The 17,878-nt window shown below is 43.3% G+C and overlaps 1 protein-coding gene across 9 annotated transcripts in view; it reads right to left on the bottom strand.

The window, feature by feature from the left end:
- Nucleotides 1-17,878, bottom strand: part of AGPAT3 (1-acylglycerol-3-phosphate O-acyltransferase 3) — an 86,338-nt gene that overhangs the window by 16,068 nt on the left and 52,392 nt on the right. For all 9 annotated transcript variants that reach the window (XM_068685465.1, XM_068685431.1, XM_068685456.1 and 6 more), the window contains one exon: nucleotides 1,544-1,770. In XM_068685465.1, the coding sequence (XP_068541566.1) occupies nucleotides 1,544-1,721 (178 nt within the window). In that variant the 5' untranslated portion in view covers nucleotides 1,722-1,770. The remainder of the gene's footprint in view (nucleotides 1-1,543; nucleotides 1,771-17,878) is intronic.

Genomic DNA, 17,878 nt, shown 5'->3' with positions numbered 1-17,878 from the left:
CAGCCCTCTGCAATCCCATGTAACATTTACATTAATTTTCATAGTTTAATTTCTCACTCGTTTAATTTTTAATAGGCTGTACACGAGGGGTTATCCTAGGTGCAATCCAATTATCTACTCAACTTCTCCAAACCTTTCTGAACAAGTGTAGGGTATTTTCAGTGTATACAAAGTATAGATAACAGTATTTAAGACTTGCTTTTTCCACACACAATGCTAACTTGCAGAAATCAAGGGTGCGAATCTATAAGCCTTACAGGCACAAGCAGCTCACATCCTCTGAAAAAAAACAGACGACTTGTGCAGCAATAGTTTGCAAGATGAGATCAGGTTCTAAGTTATTAAAAAGCACAAAGAAATTCTTACAAGCAAAACAAAATCCCATACACCCCCATCTCATGCCCCAAGCTAATTTTGAAGCTTCTGTCTATATTTTTTTCCATTACAATACCTTTTTCTCCTGACAGTTTGCCTGACACTCTACTTAATTTCACTTCTCCTGTGCTGCTTAGACAGCAGTCTAAATAGGTGGAACAAAAAGCACAGGAAGGACAAAGACAAAAAACTTAAAAAGCAACCAAACTAGATACTTTGGAGCATTTTTATTGGTAATACTTCACATTGATGACTTAAATGTGGGTGCCTGTCAGTGGACTGCTCAATTGTAATTTAAGTACTCCTTCAGGTGACTCATTTATCCAAAGTGGGAGTTGGATGCTGAGCACTAATGTAAGTGGCCATGCATACTGGAAGAAGATGGAGAATGGAAATGTATAAATGCATTGGATGATTCACTCCTGAAATAGGGAGTGACATTTGGACTAAGGAGCCTTCTAAATGTTCATTTCAGAAGTCTACTGTCCTGTTAAGCTGTACGAGGAAAAAGAAAACCATTCACAGGGACGAAGTTTTGCAAAGGTCTTAGAATGGGAAAGCAAAGCAGCCGAACTCACTGCAGAGCTCTCCCAGAGGCAGAAGATGAAAACTGTTTACAAGAAGAGACATAGGTGTCATAGATGAACACTGCAGGGCATAAGAGGACTCTGCAGTTGTCACACAGCCCAGCTACAAAGGCATTTACACTACATATTTAAGACAGACATCTGTCCTTGCAGATCACACAGTCAACTTGTGCCCCTAAGCAAGTGGTCAACAAAGCACCTACACCAAATACCTGAAGAAGTCTCCGAATTCCCCTTTCTCCCATCGCTCAGCAGAGTCTCTGATGCAGGACAATGATGGTATTGATCGGCAGTTTCCCACCAAGCAAGGTAGGGTCAGGGTAGCAAGGAGCTTACCTTTCCGCTCCTTTTATAGGACAGAGTGACAGTATGCCTCAGTCACTTGACTCCTGTATGTTTTCCCAAAACTTAAAAAAGATGTCTGCTCTGAGTTGCTCTGAAAGAGTCTACTTACGACTTAACAGTTCTCTCTGTTGTGCATGCATATACATGCATGTGTCTCTTCCTTAAATTAAGGAAGAGCAATCAAAGACACCCCCCTTCCCACCCCCAGACCTCAGGTCTCCTTCAAGCATACTCACGGCTCCAAAGCGAATAGGCAAGGCGACAGTTTACTCGTCGATAAAACTGCTTGTTTATGGGCCAGAGGACTAGCGTGCATAGTTGAATGAAGTTAATGATCAGTCCACTCACAACAAAGACGAACCCAATGAGGAGGTGAACTATGAACTGGGTCTTCAGAAAGGCAATGAAGCCCATGATAACCACTCAGAAGCGTGTGCAAGGGCCGTCACTCAGAATAATTGTCCTGAAAGAGAAAAGAAAGCATCTAATTGAGCCTGGATTTACAAACCCTGAGGAAGGGGAAAATGGGAGCACTGACACAAACAGTCCATGTAACTTCAGCAACAGAAACCCAGCCCTATAAACCTCGTCTTGGAGCCTGCCTCATTCAGGTCTTCACACAGCAAATTGGAAGTGATTGGCACCATCAGCAAAGGTTAGAATAAATCTTTACTTCCAATTTACAGCCCACTAATAAGATTATTGTTAGCTGAAGACGAATCTCACACCTCTTTTCGGACAAAGATCATAAAACTGGACTTAACGCTGGGAGAAACACAAAGATCCATGCTCACAGTGAACCAGTTGAGCCACCACCAGCCAGCAAGCTGGGCTGCAATCACTGTGCCCTCCTTGAACTGCAACTGGAGCCTCATCCCCCCTGCACCCAATAAACATGGGTTTATTGGTATGCTGAGCCCCTAGAGCCCTGTAGATGAACTGATGCCCTCCTGGCCTGCCTCCAACACCAGCACTCTGTGCACACTTCTTATGAACAAGCACAGAGTGAGGGCTGCTGGGCTTCAGAAGCTTTGTTTTGCACATGCTTTGATTACAACAGCAGTGAAGCCCATCTGCAGAGCAGGTTCTTCACCCCGCAGCATGTTTCATGATGAAAAGAGCAGGGCTGGTTGTTAGAGCAGCCACCTGGCAAGCTACAGGATGGAAAAAGAAGTTCTGTACTACCACATTCAAAAACCGTGCTGGAGCAAGTTTAGTAACTTCTTATTTTGTCAAGCCACAGTTCCACAATCCGATATACCAGTCAGTACAGGGAAAAAAAAAAAAAAAAAAAAAAAAAAAAAAAAAAAATCCTTAGGCTAAGTAGCAATATAAACTCAGTCTGGGAAGAGCTTTGGCACAGAAAATTACCTCCCCTGAATTAGCCAGAACATTAACTCAGGCACAGACCTCACACCTACACCTGATGCAGAAAGCTGGGTGACGTGAACCAGCACAAAGTCAAGGTATCTTAGACAAGTATGATCCAACGCAAATCTCACCAGCACAAATGTAACCCAACGAAATGTTTTAAACAAGCCACCTGACTGAGTTTATTCCGAAACCAAGCTATCTGGCACTGTTGGGTACTAGAAGCCCTTTAATGAGGCCAGCCAGGCTGTCAAACCTTTATGTCTCACCCAAAAAGTGAAGGCATGACCCTTATTTTCTACTTCAGCCAAAGTTTGCTGAAAGTATTCATGTTATGTCTCCCTGAGTGCTGCAAATGACCAGAACCACCAGTAGATGGTAATAAGCACACTTGACAAGTTAAGCATCCAAAAGTGATGCAGAAGTTCCCGAAGCCTGAAAATAAAGTACCTGCCAGCTGTCAGGAGCCAGATGCCACCTGCTTACATGATGGTGCTATTTATAAAACTCAACAGCAATTTTACTTAGCTTGTTTTCTTACTGTCTCTTCTACACCTCAGTTAGTGCCTTTCATGCAGTGTCTAGCTTTTTCACAATTAAAGTCTGTTTGCATCATTAGTAATCTAGCCACTTCAGAAGTACATTACAGAGGAGGAAAATCTGTTTCAATACAGCAGCTATTGTGCCTACCACAGAAAGTAAAGCAAGTTGAATAAGCTGATACTGAAGTTTAGAATGAATAATCTAAATTCTCCCAGTGTTTTCCTATAAGAACGGAAGAAACATTTCTTCTACTAATAAACTATTTTAAGAACAGCTGTTGGGAAGAAGAAACTCAGGTACAACATGAAGCGAGTGGAGCTCTCCTTTCCTCTCCCCTCCTTGAAGAGCTGCAGGGTACACGCAACCAAAACCCCACACACCATGCAGGAGGTACCTGTGGCACCCGGTGTTCAACTCCCTAACACAGTAACGGGTTCATTTGTCTTTCAGCTAGCACATTCTTGTCACAAAATCATAGAATCAGCTAGGCAGGAAAAGGCCTTCAAGGTCATGTCCAATGACCAACGTGACCTACTGAGTCCCATCACTAAACCACATCTTTTAGGGCCACATCTCTTAAATACCCCCAGGGATGGTGACTCCACCATTCCCCTGGACAGCCCACTCCAGTGCTTGGCCACCATCTCTGTGAAGAAATTCCTTCTATATCCAATCTAAAACACCCCAACTCCCAGTCCAACCAAGCCTGAAGAGAACAGTTTACCCCCCTCTCTCCACACAGCTATTTCTTTGCTGGTGCCTGTGCCCATCACGGGTGTCACAGTTCTCACCACCTTTCAAGGCACAGCTTGGCCCCTTTCAGACAAGGGCCAAAGTGCATGCAAACAGCGGGGAGAACAAGAAAATTTCAAGAATTATCCTCAGATAAAATGATTTGGCTGTACTTCCACAGACTCTTTGCTTTGAGGAGTATGGAGCACACTGGTGGTTGTACTTTAAATTGAGGATGTGGCTGCGTTAAACCCAAAAGGACGCATCACATTTTACCCAAGGGGAAGCTGGAGACACCATGTCGTGTTGTTTCTCCAGCTTTCTGCATATGGAAGTAGGATTTATATCATCCCTGTGCTCTGAGCATTGCCTCACTCTGGCAGGACTCCAGAGCTGCGTGGCTCTGCCTGGGGACACGGCCTGGCTGCCTCAGCCCGCACCCCTGGGCACGTGGGGACTGCAGGCCTCAGCGGTGCTGCAGCCCAAAAAGAGCTGGTGTCCCTTTGGCGAGTCACTCATTTAACAGCACTCGATTTTCTAAGATATCTATGAAGTTAATCTTAACCCAGGATTTCTTTATTTTTCTGCATTCCTGGCCATGTAGGACAGCCAGGTGGTTCAGGGCAGACCAAGAGGCAAAGGATGGTCAGGTCAGCAGCTGTTTTACTGAATCCCAAAGACAGGCAGGGAAGAGGATGGGGAAAGCACCATTTGCTGGAACAAGGAGCATTTATACCACTCTCAACTAAAGAGCTGAGTCTGGAGGCTCCTCATTCACATGAATTTGCTGGCATCTATAAGATGCAAAGTGCCTCTCAGAAAAAAATATCATCTTTCTCCTTTACCCAGCTTTCTATGTTCATGAATATCCTAATGATTAACCTGCTCTGAGACCTCCACCTCTCTGTTAAACGTGGTTGAAGTTGGCCACCTAATTCAAAAGCCATGAGAAAGGAGAATGGCAGAGACAGCAAGAGTGCATCAGCCCAATTTCATTAAGAAGTCAGCTTAAAAGACAGATGCAGTATACTCACTAATCACGTTACAGCCGTTTCAAGAAATATGAATTTCTCTGTGAACTCAGAAGTGAAAATTAAGCCATTAATCATTCTATACGTACAGTATTTCCAGTTTTAACTCCAGGCTTTAATTCATTTATTGCTGCCATGTTGTACAACCCTCTGAAATTCATAAGGTATGCATGAATACGAGCGTGAAATTAGAAACTGGCCCACCAGTTCTAATATTCCAGCCCAGGGAGAATTCCCATGCCTGACACCAGAAGCTGCTGCAGCCAGTCCTCACATCTTTGGCCATTTGTCTTCAGTTTTCTGAGCAAGATCTGTTTCTATTCTTCAGCTGCTTCTGCTCTACTGTACCATATTTATCTCCACTTACGAAACTAATTACTGACGTCCTTTGCTCTGAATATGTTGCTCCCACCCTGAATTCTAGTATTTTACCTACCTCCCATTTTTGCTAGTTGAGAAATCACACAAAACCCTGTGATACTGAATTCTGCCATTTGCTCTTGTATTTTTCACGCTGAGTTTTGTAAGCCTCCTTGATGTTTGTATCAACTTGGCAAAAGCTCTCTATGAAGAAAAGCTTATAACTTTGCGAGTGAAAAGCGGTACAAAAGGCACTTTGTTGGCCATACCTCATCGACAGCATCCCCACCATTTTTTTCAGAATTCCACAAATTCTGGTTATTGAAAACACCCAAGGAGAATTAAAAAGCTATTTTTTGTTCAAAGTGAGGATGATTTGTTCCATGAGCTGCTTTGTGTGGATAAGCGGGACAGGTATGAATAGCAGCAGCCAGGGGTTGATGAAAACTTCTTTCAGTACACTTTCTGCTTTCCAGTTTCCTCTAGTGACTCACTTCGCTTTTAAAGCCAGCTATGAAAATTAGTACCATAAAGCATCCTTTCCCTTACCTCCCTTTACAAGACGAGAAAATCCATGGGTAGTAATCAGCTATCTAACAGTCAAGGCAGAGATGTGACGGAAAGCATATAACGCCACTGCCTGGCCCTGTTTGGTGGATAAATTGAAGTAAAGGTCCCAGTCTCATCAACCTCACATCTCTCAGAGGCACTACATTGCCATAGGGGCAGTGAATTATTGTCCTGGACATTTCTGGGACACACCATGCAAGAACATGCCAGTTATTTAATGAGTTGCGTTGAATGCTTACAAGTTACTTTCTCAGTTACCTCTAAGAAAAACTTTCCCCTTGCAGCTTATACAATGCTCTTCTAGCTAAAAGCCAGAAGAGCACTGGCTATCCAGCTTTTGAAGGTGTAATGATACAATCACAGCAAACACTCCTCCTGTAAGAAAATGCTCAGGAAGAAAGTAAGTAATCAATAGTCTTCCTCTTCACCCACTGTACCACATTTCCTTCCAAGATAAGGAATTTGGGAGCCTGACCTACACGATGCAGAAGAATTACAGAACCAAAGGACAGTAATTACCCAGGGTTTTGCACCAGACTTCAACACAGCAATCTGAGGCTCCTGCCCACTCTGCCATGTCACCACTAAAAGCAGTCTCCCCTCAGGCCTGATTTATTTTAAAAGTGAAGTTTTGTAAGAACCACTGGCAACAAGAGCTGTGTAAGTAGCTAGAAAACACAGCTTAGATAACAGCAGTTAGTCAGTAAAACTAGAAAGCAAGTGAAAGGAAATAACGGGTAAAAATAGTTTTGGTATCCATTTGAACAGCCTATACTCAGGATTCTCCAGATATACCATAAAACAATAGACAACTACTCAACCACATCCCAGATGGCATGACATACTGTCTGCCATAGACCTAGCATTTAAAACGTAAGCACGGCAGAAAGATCATCTTAGTTTCTGATACAATATAGATTTAATTTCTCTGCGCATCCCTCAATGAGGTGAAAGGCTAGTTCAGAGTTCATTAAAAAATCCTGTTTGTCGTGAATTTTCCAAACCAAGGTGTATGGAAAAGAACATTAAGTCAAACTCAGGTCACAAAAATGCAAGTTTGTTTCAAAGCTGGGAAAACTATGAATATGATCTTAAATAGGAAAAAAAAGAAAAAAAAAAGTTGCTGAATTACCATTGTGAGAAATTATTCCTTGAAATTTTGTCATTCTTGGCTTTGAAACAGAATGATAGTTTGTAGAAAAGGTTAAGAGTGAAAGATTATCTCCACTATCTGTCTCAAATATGTTCAATTTATCTGTCTGGATCTACAAACCACTAAATCACAGAAACTTCCAGTATTGTCAATAGGTTTGGCTCAGTATCTTTAGAGATTTTTGATGAATTTATTGATGAGATTAGTCTACTTACAGCAAATAGGAAGACTTTTGCTTGACTCATCATCCTAATGAGATGCTAGTACATCAAGGCTAAAAAAAAAAAAAAGCTGTGTACATTGCTCTGACATTCATCATCGTTTAATAGGCGTGCAGACTGAAGAAATTACCTGGAGAAATTACCCGTAGCGGAAGAACATGAAATAAAGCGTAGCAGACAACTCTAGGCATGATGTGATGGTCACTCTGGAGAGCAGCAGTCAGAGCAATAAAGCTTTTTGTAAACATAAGAAACTCTTACAAGATGAGAAAGCAAGCCACGTGAGAGACTCACACCCTCAGCAGAAACACCAGTCCCTGCTCCTGCCTCCTCTACTCTTTGCAGCCCCTATGTTATTATTAGAAGACTATGAGTTTCCTGACTATGCTTCAGGAGAGAGTAGGCTACGAAATAAAACGTGGCAGTGAATAATTGCCCAGTACCAGCGAGCACCACTAGGGAGTGACCACAGAAAAACATTCAAAAGACTTGATGGAACCAGAAGGGGATAAAGCAGCTCCTGATACTACTTACCACTGCACTGGAGGGGCAGCCTTTCTTTCCTTTCCTGCCCTGAATGAAATGTTATCAGTATGATTAAGCCTCCTCGCTAGCTGCAGAAAACAGTTAATGCCTCTGCTAGAGGTGAAATTGTATTTTCCTAACTTGTTGCTACAGCATTACAGCTGCAAACACAAACAGTATTAAAATGGCTATTCTCCAAATTTGATTTCAACCATTTCCTTTTATTGTACTCAGCACATGCAGAGAAAAAAAAAAAAAGGAGCAAGTCTGCACAAATTCAATTTCTGCTTAACATACATCCCCAGTTAGCTCAGCCTCTATTTAAACAAATGGATCAGATAACCGAAATGAATCCTGACTTGCTTAGAAGTGTGTCGACCGCAAGGCAGCTGCCACAAGGAAGAACTGCTTGGGAAATCTCTCTCATCGCAGGCATCGATCTATGAAGAAGCAGGGGTATTTTCGTAAGTATTTGCTCACGACGTGAAAACTGGAGCCATGGTGTTGCAAGTTCACTGGGTGAAACCAGCCCAGATGACTTCAGTGATGCTCAGCCCCAACAGTGAACTCGGGCGACATCATTTTTTCCATAGCACGGCTTCGCTGCGGCTGCGAAACACTACAGGGTTCTTGGTTTTGCTGTCCGGTGACAAGGCCTGGCTGTGCATGGATGTACCTCGTGTTTATTTCAGGAGGACAAAGAGTCTGAAGGTTTAGCAAACTTAGGGCAGCTTCAACTACAACACATCATTCACAACTGCTTGTAGGTGTTGGTGTGCCGGTTCTCCCCATACACACGCAACACCACTTGTCATCTTTCAGCCTGCAGTCTGTAACTTTCACTTTACTACAAGCAATACTGATGTGTTTTCTTTTTGGTGGTGGTGGTTCTGTCAATTATTTTTCCTAAAACTATATTATTACAAAAAAAAAAACAACCTAATTGCATGTAAAATTTAGACTAGATAATTTGAAAACCCTGCAAACTCGTCTCATTTCTCACAGGCACACATGGGCTTATGGGTACGTACCCACTTAGAGATACTTGGAAGAGCCCTTGTAGAACTCAGTCTTAACAAACCTTACCCTAAATTTGAACATTATTAATTACAGAGATCCACCAGACTGCAAACATTTGAGTTCAAATTTGAGTTGTGTGACCTGCTTGCTGTCAAGAAGAAAAATAACAACAGCCACCACTTATAATTTTGTTCTGTGTGGCTTACAACTCGACTCATTTTGAAACCCAGACAGACAGATGTTACTCCTGGTTTCATCTTTAATGGAAAGGGACAAGTCAAGAGTTAAGGGCAAAAAATACAAGGTATTCAACCCTGGATGACAGAACCAGAAAGAAATTGCTCTTTAGTAAGCCTTACTGCTTTGGCACGGCAGGGCACAGCGGGAAGGGATGCTTCCAGCTCTCGTGCAGGGGGAAAAACAAGGCTGCGATTCACACGAGAAAAAAGGAAAAAAAAAAAAAAAAACACAAAAAAACAGGGCAAAAAGAAACAGCACACAGCAAGATATGTGATGATGCAATGCATGAGCTTGAACACTGTCTGTATCCCGTGTATTTTAAGACATAAATAGGAACTACAAACAGCTTTCCAAGTTCCTCATAGCTCTGGACAGGCAGTTAAATACGACTGTCAGAAACGGCTGTCGAAAACTTCTGCCAGTCTTGCTCCTCTTAGGAACTTGTGAGCTTCCCCCTAACCCTTTTTGTTTGTGGGGGGGCTATTGCTCCCCCCCTTTGCCACGGCAGCCAAAGCCCAGAAGCCCAGAAGCTCCTGTCCCCACAATGGGAGACCTGGGGGTGCAAATCCTTGCTCGCTCCCTGGTTTCTTCTCTCCCTTCCCTCACATCCCACCCTCCTTTTTGTTGCACATCCCGACAGCTTGCTGGCTCTGTAAGGCATCCCACTGCGTGCCACGGTGCTGCTGTGCCATCCAGCCACTGTGCCCAGCACCACAGGCACTGTCCTCCCATTGGGTACTCAATCAATACGTCAACCCCAAATTCTGCAAAATGCTGTCAGGTTTCCAGCTTGCACAGGCCTCGGGAGTAAAAGCAGGCTGGGAGAAGCTCTTAGACAACTTAGCACGCTCCTGCAGGTCCAACAGTTCCACTTCAGGCGTCCGACTGTAATTAGCCAAGTAATTTGTCCTCCTAACAGCTCTCTGCAATCTCGTTCTGAGTGCAACAACAAGGTGCTCTGCCCAATTGTAACTGCAAAAGGCAACAGGCAATGCTGGGATATTAAAATTCACATTTTAGGTGTTTAAAGTCAGCTCACACAATGTTTAGTCCCGCACTTGTGATAAACAAAACCGCCAGCAGCATCACAGAACACGCAAGCAGTTCTGAGTGCTTGCCATGGAAAACAAGCCAGCAAACCTCTAACAACCACAGTATCTGCACGCTTCTGACTTGCTCCAACACACAGACACTTTATACACACTTTGCTACAACACACACACATATAACACGCAGAGGATTTATCAGCCATCTCCAGGAGAGCAGCTGTAGGCCTCACAGACTTTTATTTTAACCCAGGAGCTCTGCTGGCATATGGAAGGAGATGGTCTGTACGTAATGACCATCGTAATCAGGGACAGGGTGAGAACTGCCAGTTAGGAGAGCACGGACTCCACAATTTACACACAATGTCACAAGGCTGGGCTGGCCATAAGAAGTGTTCTTATCAAGTCAGCACATCATTTATTCCATCACACTGCTGTTTACATGCCTATGTGAATGCTACAGAGTATCTGCGATCCCATAAATATGTGATAAAATTTGCATTTTGACAGAAGCATGAATCCTTTTTTCAGGCAACGTGGCAAGAATATCAAATCTCTTCCCTTCCCACAGAAGTAACTGATGTCATTTGTATTTCTCCTGTTCGGCCAAGGCACAGATTATCAAACACACAGTAATAGGAAAGTCAGAATTTATCTGATCTGTACTCTCTTCCAAAAGGACAGATGAAAAGTAGCAATTCTTCCCAACTCATAAATGGCGTGGATCCGATCCTTGCTTGACATTTAACTTCACAAACGCTGAAGGCATTATACCTGTGATGGATTTTCATTTTCTCTGACTTTTGTTCTCTGCAGCTCCCTGTTACTGTGTCATAAATACCTTGAATACTGGGGGTATGATTCCACTGACCAGCAAAGGTGATACCAACAGTGCCAGAGGGGCTCCGATTCAGCACCACACACACACGTACAGAAATAAAACTCAGGCTTTTAGTTTGATTTCTAAAAAAAAAAACAAACAAACAAACAAAAAAAAACAACTAAACACATTCCAGTTGATGAAAATGATGAAAGAGGACTGAGATCAAAACTTACTATATATTCTATCACAAACACGCAACTAACCACAGAAATAACTTGTGCTATAAGTTGCCTTGGTGAGCTCTTCTCAATACAGCTGGAAAACAGTACTTTTATTATTTTGAAGAGCTCAGGACTTTTGCCCCACCTGACCGGGGGTCAAGTCAAGATTTAAGCACCAGGAAATCACATTCTGTATTTAGCAGCTCTATTATTTGCAGCCTTTCCTATGGAGCAAATGCTTATGCTTACATTTTCCCCTCAAATGCAAGCACTTTCAATTCCTGCTGTGAAGAAAGACTTCTTGCCTTAATTACTTCTGGTTTCGATAGAGCTAGCAGGTGTAGGGAGACTATTTTCTTCATTTCGCCTAGTTCATTCAAAGTTGAAAACCCAACTGGGAGCTGAAGAAGGAGTCTCTCGCAATCTCTGTACAAAGAACAGGTGGGAGAAAATAAGGTCTCAATTTTAAATGGGGCGAGACTTTCCGGGGTACTTAAGTCTTGTTTTTCCCCTCACAGTAGTGCTCTGTTCTGAAAGTGAGCATGTTCTGGTCATGGTTACTCTTTTTTTTTTTTTTTTTTTTTAAGTGAAAATAATTCTGCTCAGAGATTTTCAGGCTTCCAAAGCCTTTCATTTTTTCTGAAGTTATAAAAGCAGATAAGTTTGCCTTTACAGGTAGAAAATGTATTCATATGAGTACAAAAATTTGAAACTACATTAATTATGACTGGTATAATACAACATGATTTGGTCTTATTGATGCCTAGATGTTGAAAAGAACCCTTTTTAATCATTAAGTGAACATGACAGGGAAAATGCTAAAAAATACTTAGAGTAACAAATCCACTTGTCACTACCTTGACTCCTACCATACTTTCTAACTTACCTTAATCTCAACTTCACTTTCATACCAAGTCTCTCCTTAGGTCCCAAATACTGAAGTTTGAGCGGGTTAAAGATACTTCGTCTGATTTTTTTTTTAATTTTTGTTTGTTTTTAAAGGAGGTTAAAAAAATAATTAAAAAAAAAAAACTATTTCATTGAGAAACTTCAGGTATTCTCCATTTCTGAGCAGGGATTTACAATCTGACAAAGATTTGCTGGAGCACCACCTGCTCCTATTTGTACAGCTCATAAGCTGCTAAAACATTCAGAGCCTATTTGAATATAGAAAGTCACTGCCTGCAATTTGCCAGAGCACTAGCCATTGAGTAGTTTGTAGAAGTGGTAAATAACAGAGTAATCAGCCACATCAAGTGATTTCATTAAAATTTTTTCTAGATAGTCAGAGTAAGTCTCACAACATCAGTAATTCAGCACTCCTCACAGTACAGCAAAGGGTCTAGGGAGCTACAAGTGAAAAATTGTATAAAAACGCATCATTTGGAAAATATTGCCTACTTTCAGGTCAGCGTATTGTTTCCTCCATGACAAGTGCACAGCTCCCAGGTGTCCCTTGGAATTAGTTCTGACCCGGAGGGACATTTCCTAAAGCAAACCATACAACTGTAAAACAGAAAATCTGGTATATGTTACTGCTGAGGTCAGCAGCAAATTCAGTCCAAGAACTGCAAAGAGAGAGCACAAACCTTCAAAACTGCAGCTTCCCTGGATCCTTTTGGAGCCAGGGGCAGGGAGGATGCCCAGACTTCATTCTCAAGACTTCTGCCTCAAGTGCAGCTCAGGTAGGTAAGAGCAGGATGAAGACGGCAGCCTTGATATGCAGAGAGCTCAAGAGCTGAGAGCAGGGAAGGCAAAAGGTGGACTCCAGGCAGAAAGCAGCACGAAGGAGCAGAGGCTGCTCTCAGACCATGCTCCCCTCTGTGATTTGTACATTTGAATTTGCAAAAAGAAGAGGTCTTCTGCTCGTCACTCTCCACCTCCAAGCCAATATATTTAGCACGCTATTTCCCTCCCCTCACTATATGCAGCTACAGTGGTTACTTATATGTCAGAAGAAATCCTCATCACTGCTTTCCCCCTCCCCCAGTTGCTGAATCGGTGGAGTAAAATGACAATCTGGTGTGCTGACAACCCTCTGATTGCTACTGCCATGTCACAGAGGCATCATTAATGTCACCACCACTGCCACGCTTTGATATAGTCAGGCAGGAGATGCTTAATAATTGCCAAGGAAAAAAAAAAAAGAAAAAAAGACAACTAAATTTGGCTACTCATTTCCCAACAGGAAGGAAGCCGCATCCAGCCGCCTGCACACTTCACGTTGCTGCAGCTCCTTCGCTCTGCCCATGCATCGGCTTCCTCCGACTTAGCCTTGCTCCCGGTGGGCTAGCAAAGCAATCACTGGTCAATCCAAAAATTTCTCAGACACATCAAGAGGATAGTAAACCTAAAATATCCCTGACTTAGCTCGTCTCCTCACCACGTAAGCTTCTATTTTCAGCAGTGCAGCCTCTATTATTGATCTCTTGAGAACAACAAAGGTTTTGGTTTTAATTCTCCCCTTGCCATAGCAATATGCACTAAGCAGAAAGTCTATTTAGTGAAGTGCATTTGACGCTGTTCCTGAACGCAAGACACAAAATAGTATCCTAATGGTTTGTGAGTTTTATTTTTAAAATAATCTCCCAAGAACTCAAGTTCCCCATCAATCTTCTGTCACTACAGGCCCCTTCCCTCAGTTGTGTTTTCTGTGAAAAAAGTTTTGAACAAGAGCTATTGTATTTTAAGAACAACATTTTTTCTTGACGCTTATTTCAAGCTATCATTTCTATTTAGTTTCTCTCATAGCTTCTTCCCCTCCTCATTGTTAATGCACTCTTGATATCTCTACTCTGATGGCATTTTTGTCTTCTTACCTACTCCCATATATACGGCTTGTTTGTCTCCTCAATCTTTCTCCGTGTGACAGCTCCTGTGAGCACTTTATGATCTTTGCTATGCATCCCAAAAATTGGCTTTCAGCTTCTACCTTTATACATAAGGCAGATTGCAAAGAAGTGAACAGAATACATGCATGACACTGACACGGTGTAAATTACCTCAGAAGAGCTACTGATGAACACATTTTCCAGACCACGGGACAAGTGAGAGAAGGAGAGATCCCAGCTGTTGACCACATCTCTTTTCCTGGCAGATTCCTACTGCAGGATGAGAGTAGGTCTCAATATAGATAAGGCCAAACTGGATGCGGGCACGAGATACGGTTCTATCCTTTCCAGACATAAAGGCTGCCAACAGCCAAATCCCAGGGGTTGCTTTGAGGTTTTCTTCACTTTCAAGACCCCCAGGAGTCACACGTCCTGCAGCACCAGAGGCCTGTGTCTGGGCAGGCACACATCCCCCAGGCATATCTCACAAGCACCACACTAAAAGAGCCCAAATGCAATGGCTGGGGGGTCAGACTTCCCACCACTGACAGCCCTTCACCTGCCCAGAACTTCTTCTGAAAGGAACAAGCAGCAAAGTCTGCTCCTTGCCTCCCTTCTCTGTTTGCAGATGGCAAAAGACGACACCAATTTGTACTACTGCTAACTGCATTAACATCGTACTGTGGTATTAACAATATGCTGTGGTATCAACAACATCCTGTGGTATAGCACGGAACAAGATGCCCAGGGATGCTGAGGAAATCCCATCCTTGGACGTTTTCAAAACCCAGCTGGACAGAGTCCTGAGCAACCCAACCTACCTGCGAAATAAGCCTTGCTGAAAGCCTCCTCAAACTCAAAAGGCACACTGGAGGTCTCACCTATATACATGTATTCCTTCTGTATGTCCTTCTACTTTTTCATTATTACTATTTTTTTAATGAATGCTTGTAAAATTCTGGGCCTTCGATGACATCCCACTAGGAAAAAGGATGTTGAGAGCTCATATTTGACCATGGGAGACCACTCTGAGACCCCTTCTTCCCTCCCTGAAATGTCATCAAAGGCATTCATCAGGAAGGTAGGCAATGCACTTTGAGCAATAATAATTAAATCCAAGCTGCCCGAGTTTTCACTCCACTTCCCAGGTGGTTTTTGCAGCCTGCAGTGAGCTTTATGTTGCCATGGCTACTCTTACAAGCAGTTCACCCCTCCTTTAAAACTAATCACTTCCCAGTTGCAGCATACACATACCCTATCAGGTAACTCAGCCATAGATGTTTTTTTTTCCCCTCTACCAGCTCTGCAAACCTGAATGTTGATTTAAAGCAACTTCACCCATTTTCCTTCTCAAGATAGATGCAAGTTAAATATTACCTAGAGCATTTCTTTCATTAACTTCTTCTACAGCATTAAGAAGCTGGTCTCTCTCATCGCATCTTCCAAACTTCAGAGTTAAGTCTCTTATTTTCTGTATCACTATCTGACATAATTTGTTTGCAAAGGGCATCAAAATCAACCACTGGGGACCAAGTGCCTGAGATGCTGCACTGCTGCATACCCCTTGAGGAATGGGAACAGCGCCTGCCTCTCCCTGCTCGTGGTCCGTGGTGAAGCAGCCACTGCAACAGGCACAACCAGCAAAGTCCCTCAGGTCAGCTTGTTTTGTGTTCAGGAGTAAAAACAGGCTGTGCAGTGTTGACAGCCACTCTTCCAGTCTTTTCTCCAGACTTTAATTTCTCGTCTTTTCCCTTAGCTCCAACGCCAACACATACATTGGGATCGCTGTTCTGTTCATGCATGACAACTGCTCTGGTTGCAAAGAAGAGCTGGAGGAGCTAGCCATTAATCATTATAAAGCAGCCTGCCGAAGAAAGGAATTTAATAAGTGGTTCCAAAAGACTGGTTACCTACAGATTTGTCTACAAATTCATAGTTTTGTGCTGACTGACACTTTTACAAGCTCACATCTATGTAGATGCATGATATCAAAGAACACCCAAATTTATGTCTCCACATTTCCCTAAGGCAAGGATCTGAACTGCACCTTTCTCCTGTCTTTGGCTACCTCCACGAAGCTCGTGGGAATCCAAATATTTTGGAGACCCTCTATTCCGCCTCCACCTGCCAGCCAAGTGTGGTTGGAAAGCTCTCGGTGAGTTCAGAATATAGGATTGAGGGGATGAACTTGGAGAAATGTTTTAGAACAGCCCAGTAGCGTAAATTTTATTGCCATAGTGAAGCAGGCTGAAAGTCTGCCAAGCTCAACCCCTTCAAATCACCAGATTTAAGTACAGAGCAATGCTGTCAGCTTGGATGAACTCACGGTCTGTGCACATGGGCGTAGTCACAAACTCCTTTGGGTAATGAGTTTTTAGGTATTTAAGATTTCCACGTTTGCAGATCCATGAACAGTTATTTCAGAAATAACTCCTGAAATCCACATTCAGCATACTGCTCAAAGCTTCAACTTCTCCATAACTCACAATCTGAATACTCTGCACTCTTAAAAAGAGCACAGCTTGGTGTTGCACATGTGTTATGAAGACACTGGCAGTCTAATCTGCAGGCACTCATCTCATAGACAGTTACTGAGTCAATGGAGGACACCTATCTACTCAGTACTTTAGTTTATTAGTTTAAGCTGCCTATATATAGCAGCAGAACTTACAGGGTTTTAATACCGGTGTGGTGATATTTAAATTGCAGCAGCCCCTAGGTAAGGGATGCATTGTCCACCAGTAATAGATGTTATATCACGACACACAAAATGCAACAATCTCTACAGATGCACCCAAAAAATGAGCTTCTGTACTATGTTCAGATCTGTTCTTCCTCTGCCTCCCTTAATGATGGTGCAGACCAGGAGGGCAAACAACATTTGGGGGTGCATTTACCACAGCACAGCCAGCCAGCGGAGGCAATTTTCCCTCTCCATTTAGTATTGGTGCAGCCTCACCTTGAATATTGCATGCAGTTGTGGGCTCCACAATATAAAAAGGCTGTTAAGGTCCTTGAAAGCATCCAGAGGAGGGCAACAAAGTAATAAAAGAAAGGCAAGTCCTGTGAGGAGAGGCTGAGGACACTTGGGTTGTCCAGCCTGGGGAAGAAGAGGCCAAGAGGTGACCTCGTTGCTCTCTACAACCTCCTGAGGAGGGGAAATGGAGAGGGAGGTGCCAGCCTCTGCTCCCTGGTCACCGATGATAAGACACAAGGGGAAACAGCACAAAAACAGCAAAGGGAAGGGAAGGGAAAGGGAACCGCAAGGGAAGACATAGCACAAAGCTGCTCCAGGGGGAGGTCCAAGCGGACATTAGGAAATGTATCTTTACTGAAAATGGTCAGGCAGTTGGACTCGATGACCTTTCTAGGTCCCTTCCAGCTGAACTATCCCACCTCACTACTGTACTCGGCAGTGAACTTGCCAACCAAAGCATGCTTCTTCTCTCCCCCATCCTTTTGTTTTGAGAAAAACACCAGCTTCTCAACCCCAGAAACGTCATCGGCTTCACAAGCACTGTAAGCTGTGCCTGCTTAGAGCTTAAGCCCTCTGCTTTGCCACCAGGCACAGAGCAAGGACAGAGGCCTGGGGACGCCGCGTGTTTCACCCACCATCCCGCTGGGAGGGCAGAGCAGGCCCAAGTGCCTCAAGAAGCCCTTGACTTGCACGGCACCAACCCTCTTTGCATTTCGAAGTCCTTTTAAGAGCTGGTGAGGTAGACTGGTGTGTAGACATGTGAATGTGCTTAGTATAGATGAGGCATATATTTTTTAAGTCTCCCCCCGAAGGCCCACCTCTCTGAAAAGGGCACTCTCTCCCTTTCAACCATGCAGAAAAGACGGGGGCTCATCAGGGAGCAGGGCTCTCACATCAGCTGTGCTGC

Source organism: Anas acuta, chromosome 1, assembly GCF_963932015.1.
Source record: "Anas acuta chromosome 1, bAnaAcu1.1, whole genome shotgun sequence".
In the NCBI taxonomy this organism is placed as follows: domain Eukaryota; kingdom Metazoa; phylum Chordata; class Aves; order Anseriformes; family Anatidae; genus Anas; species Anas acuta.
The sequence above is the reverse complement of the archived record's forward strand: the minus strand, read 5'-3'. Positions and strand labels throughout refer to the sequence as shown.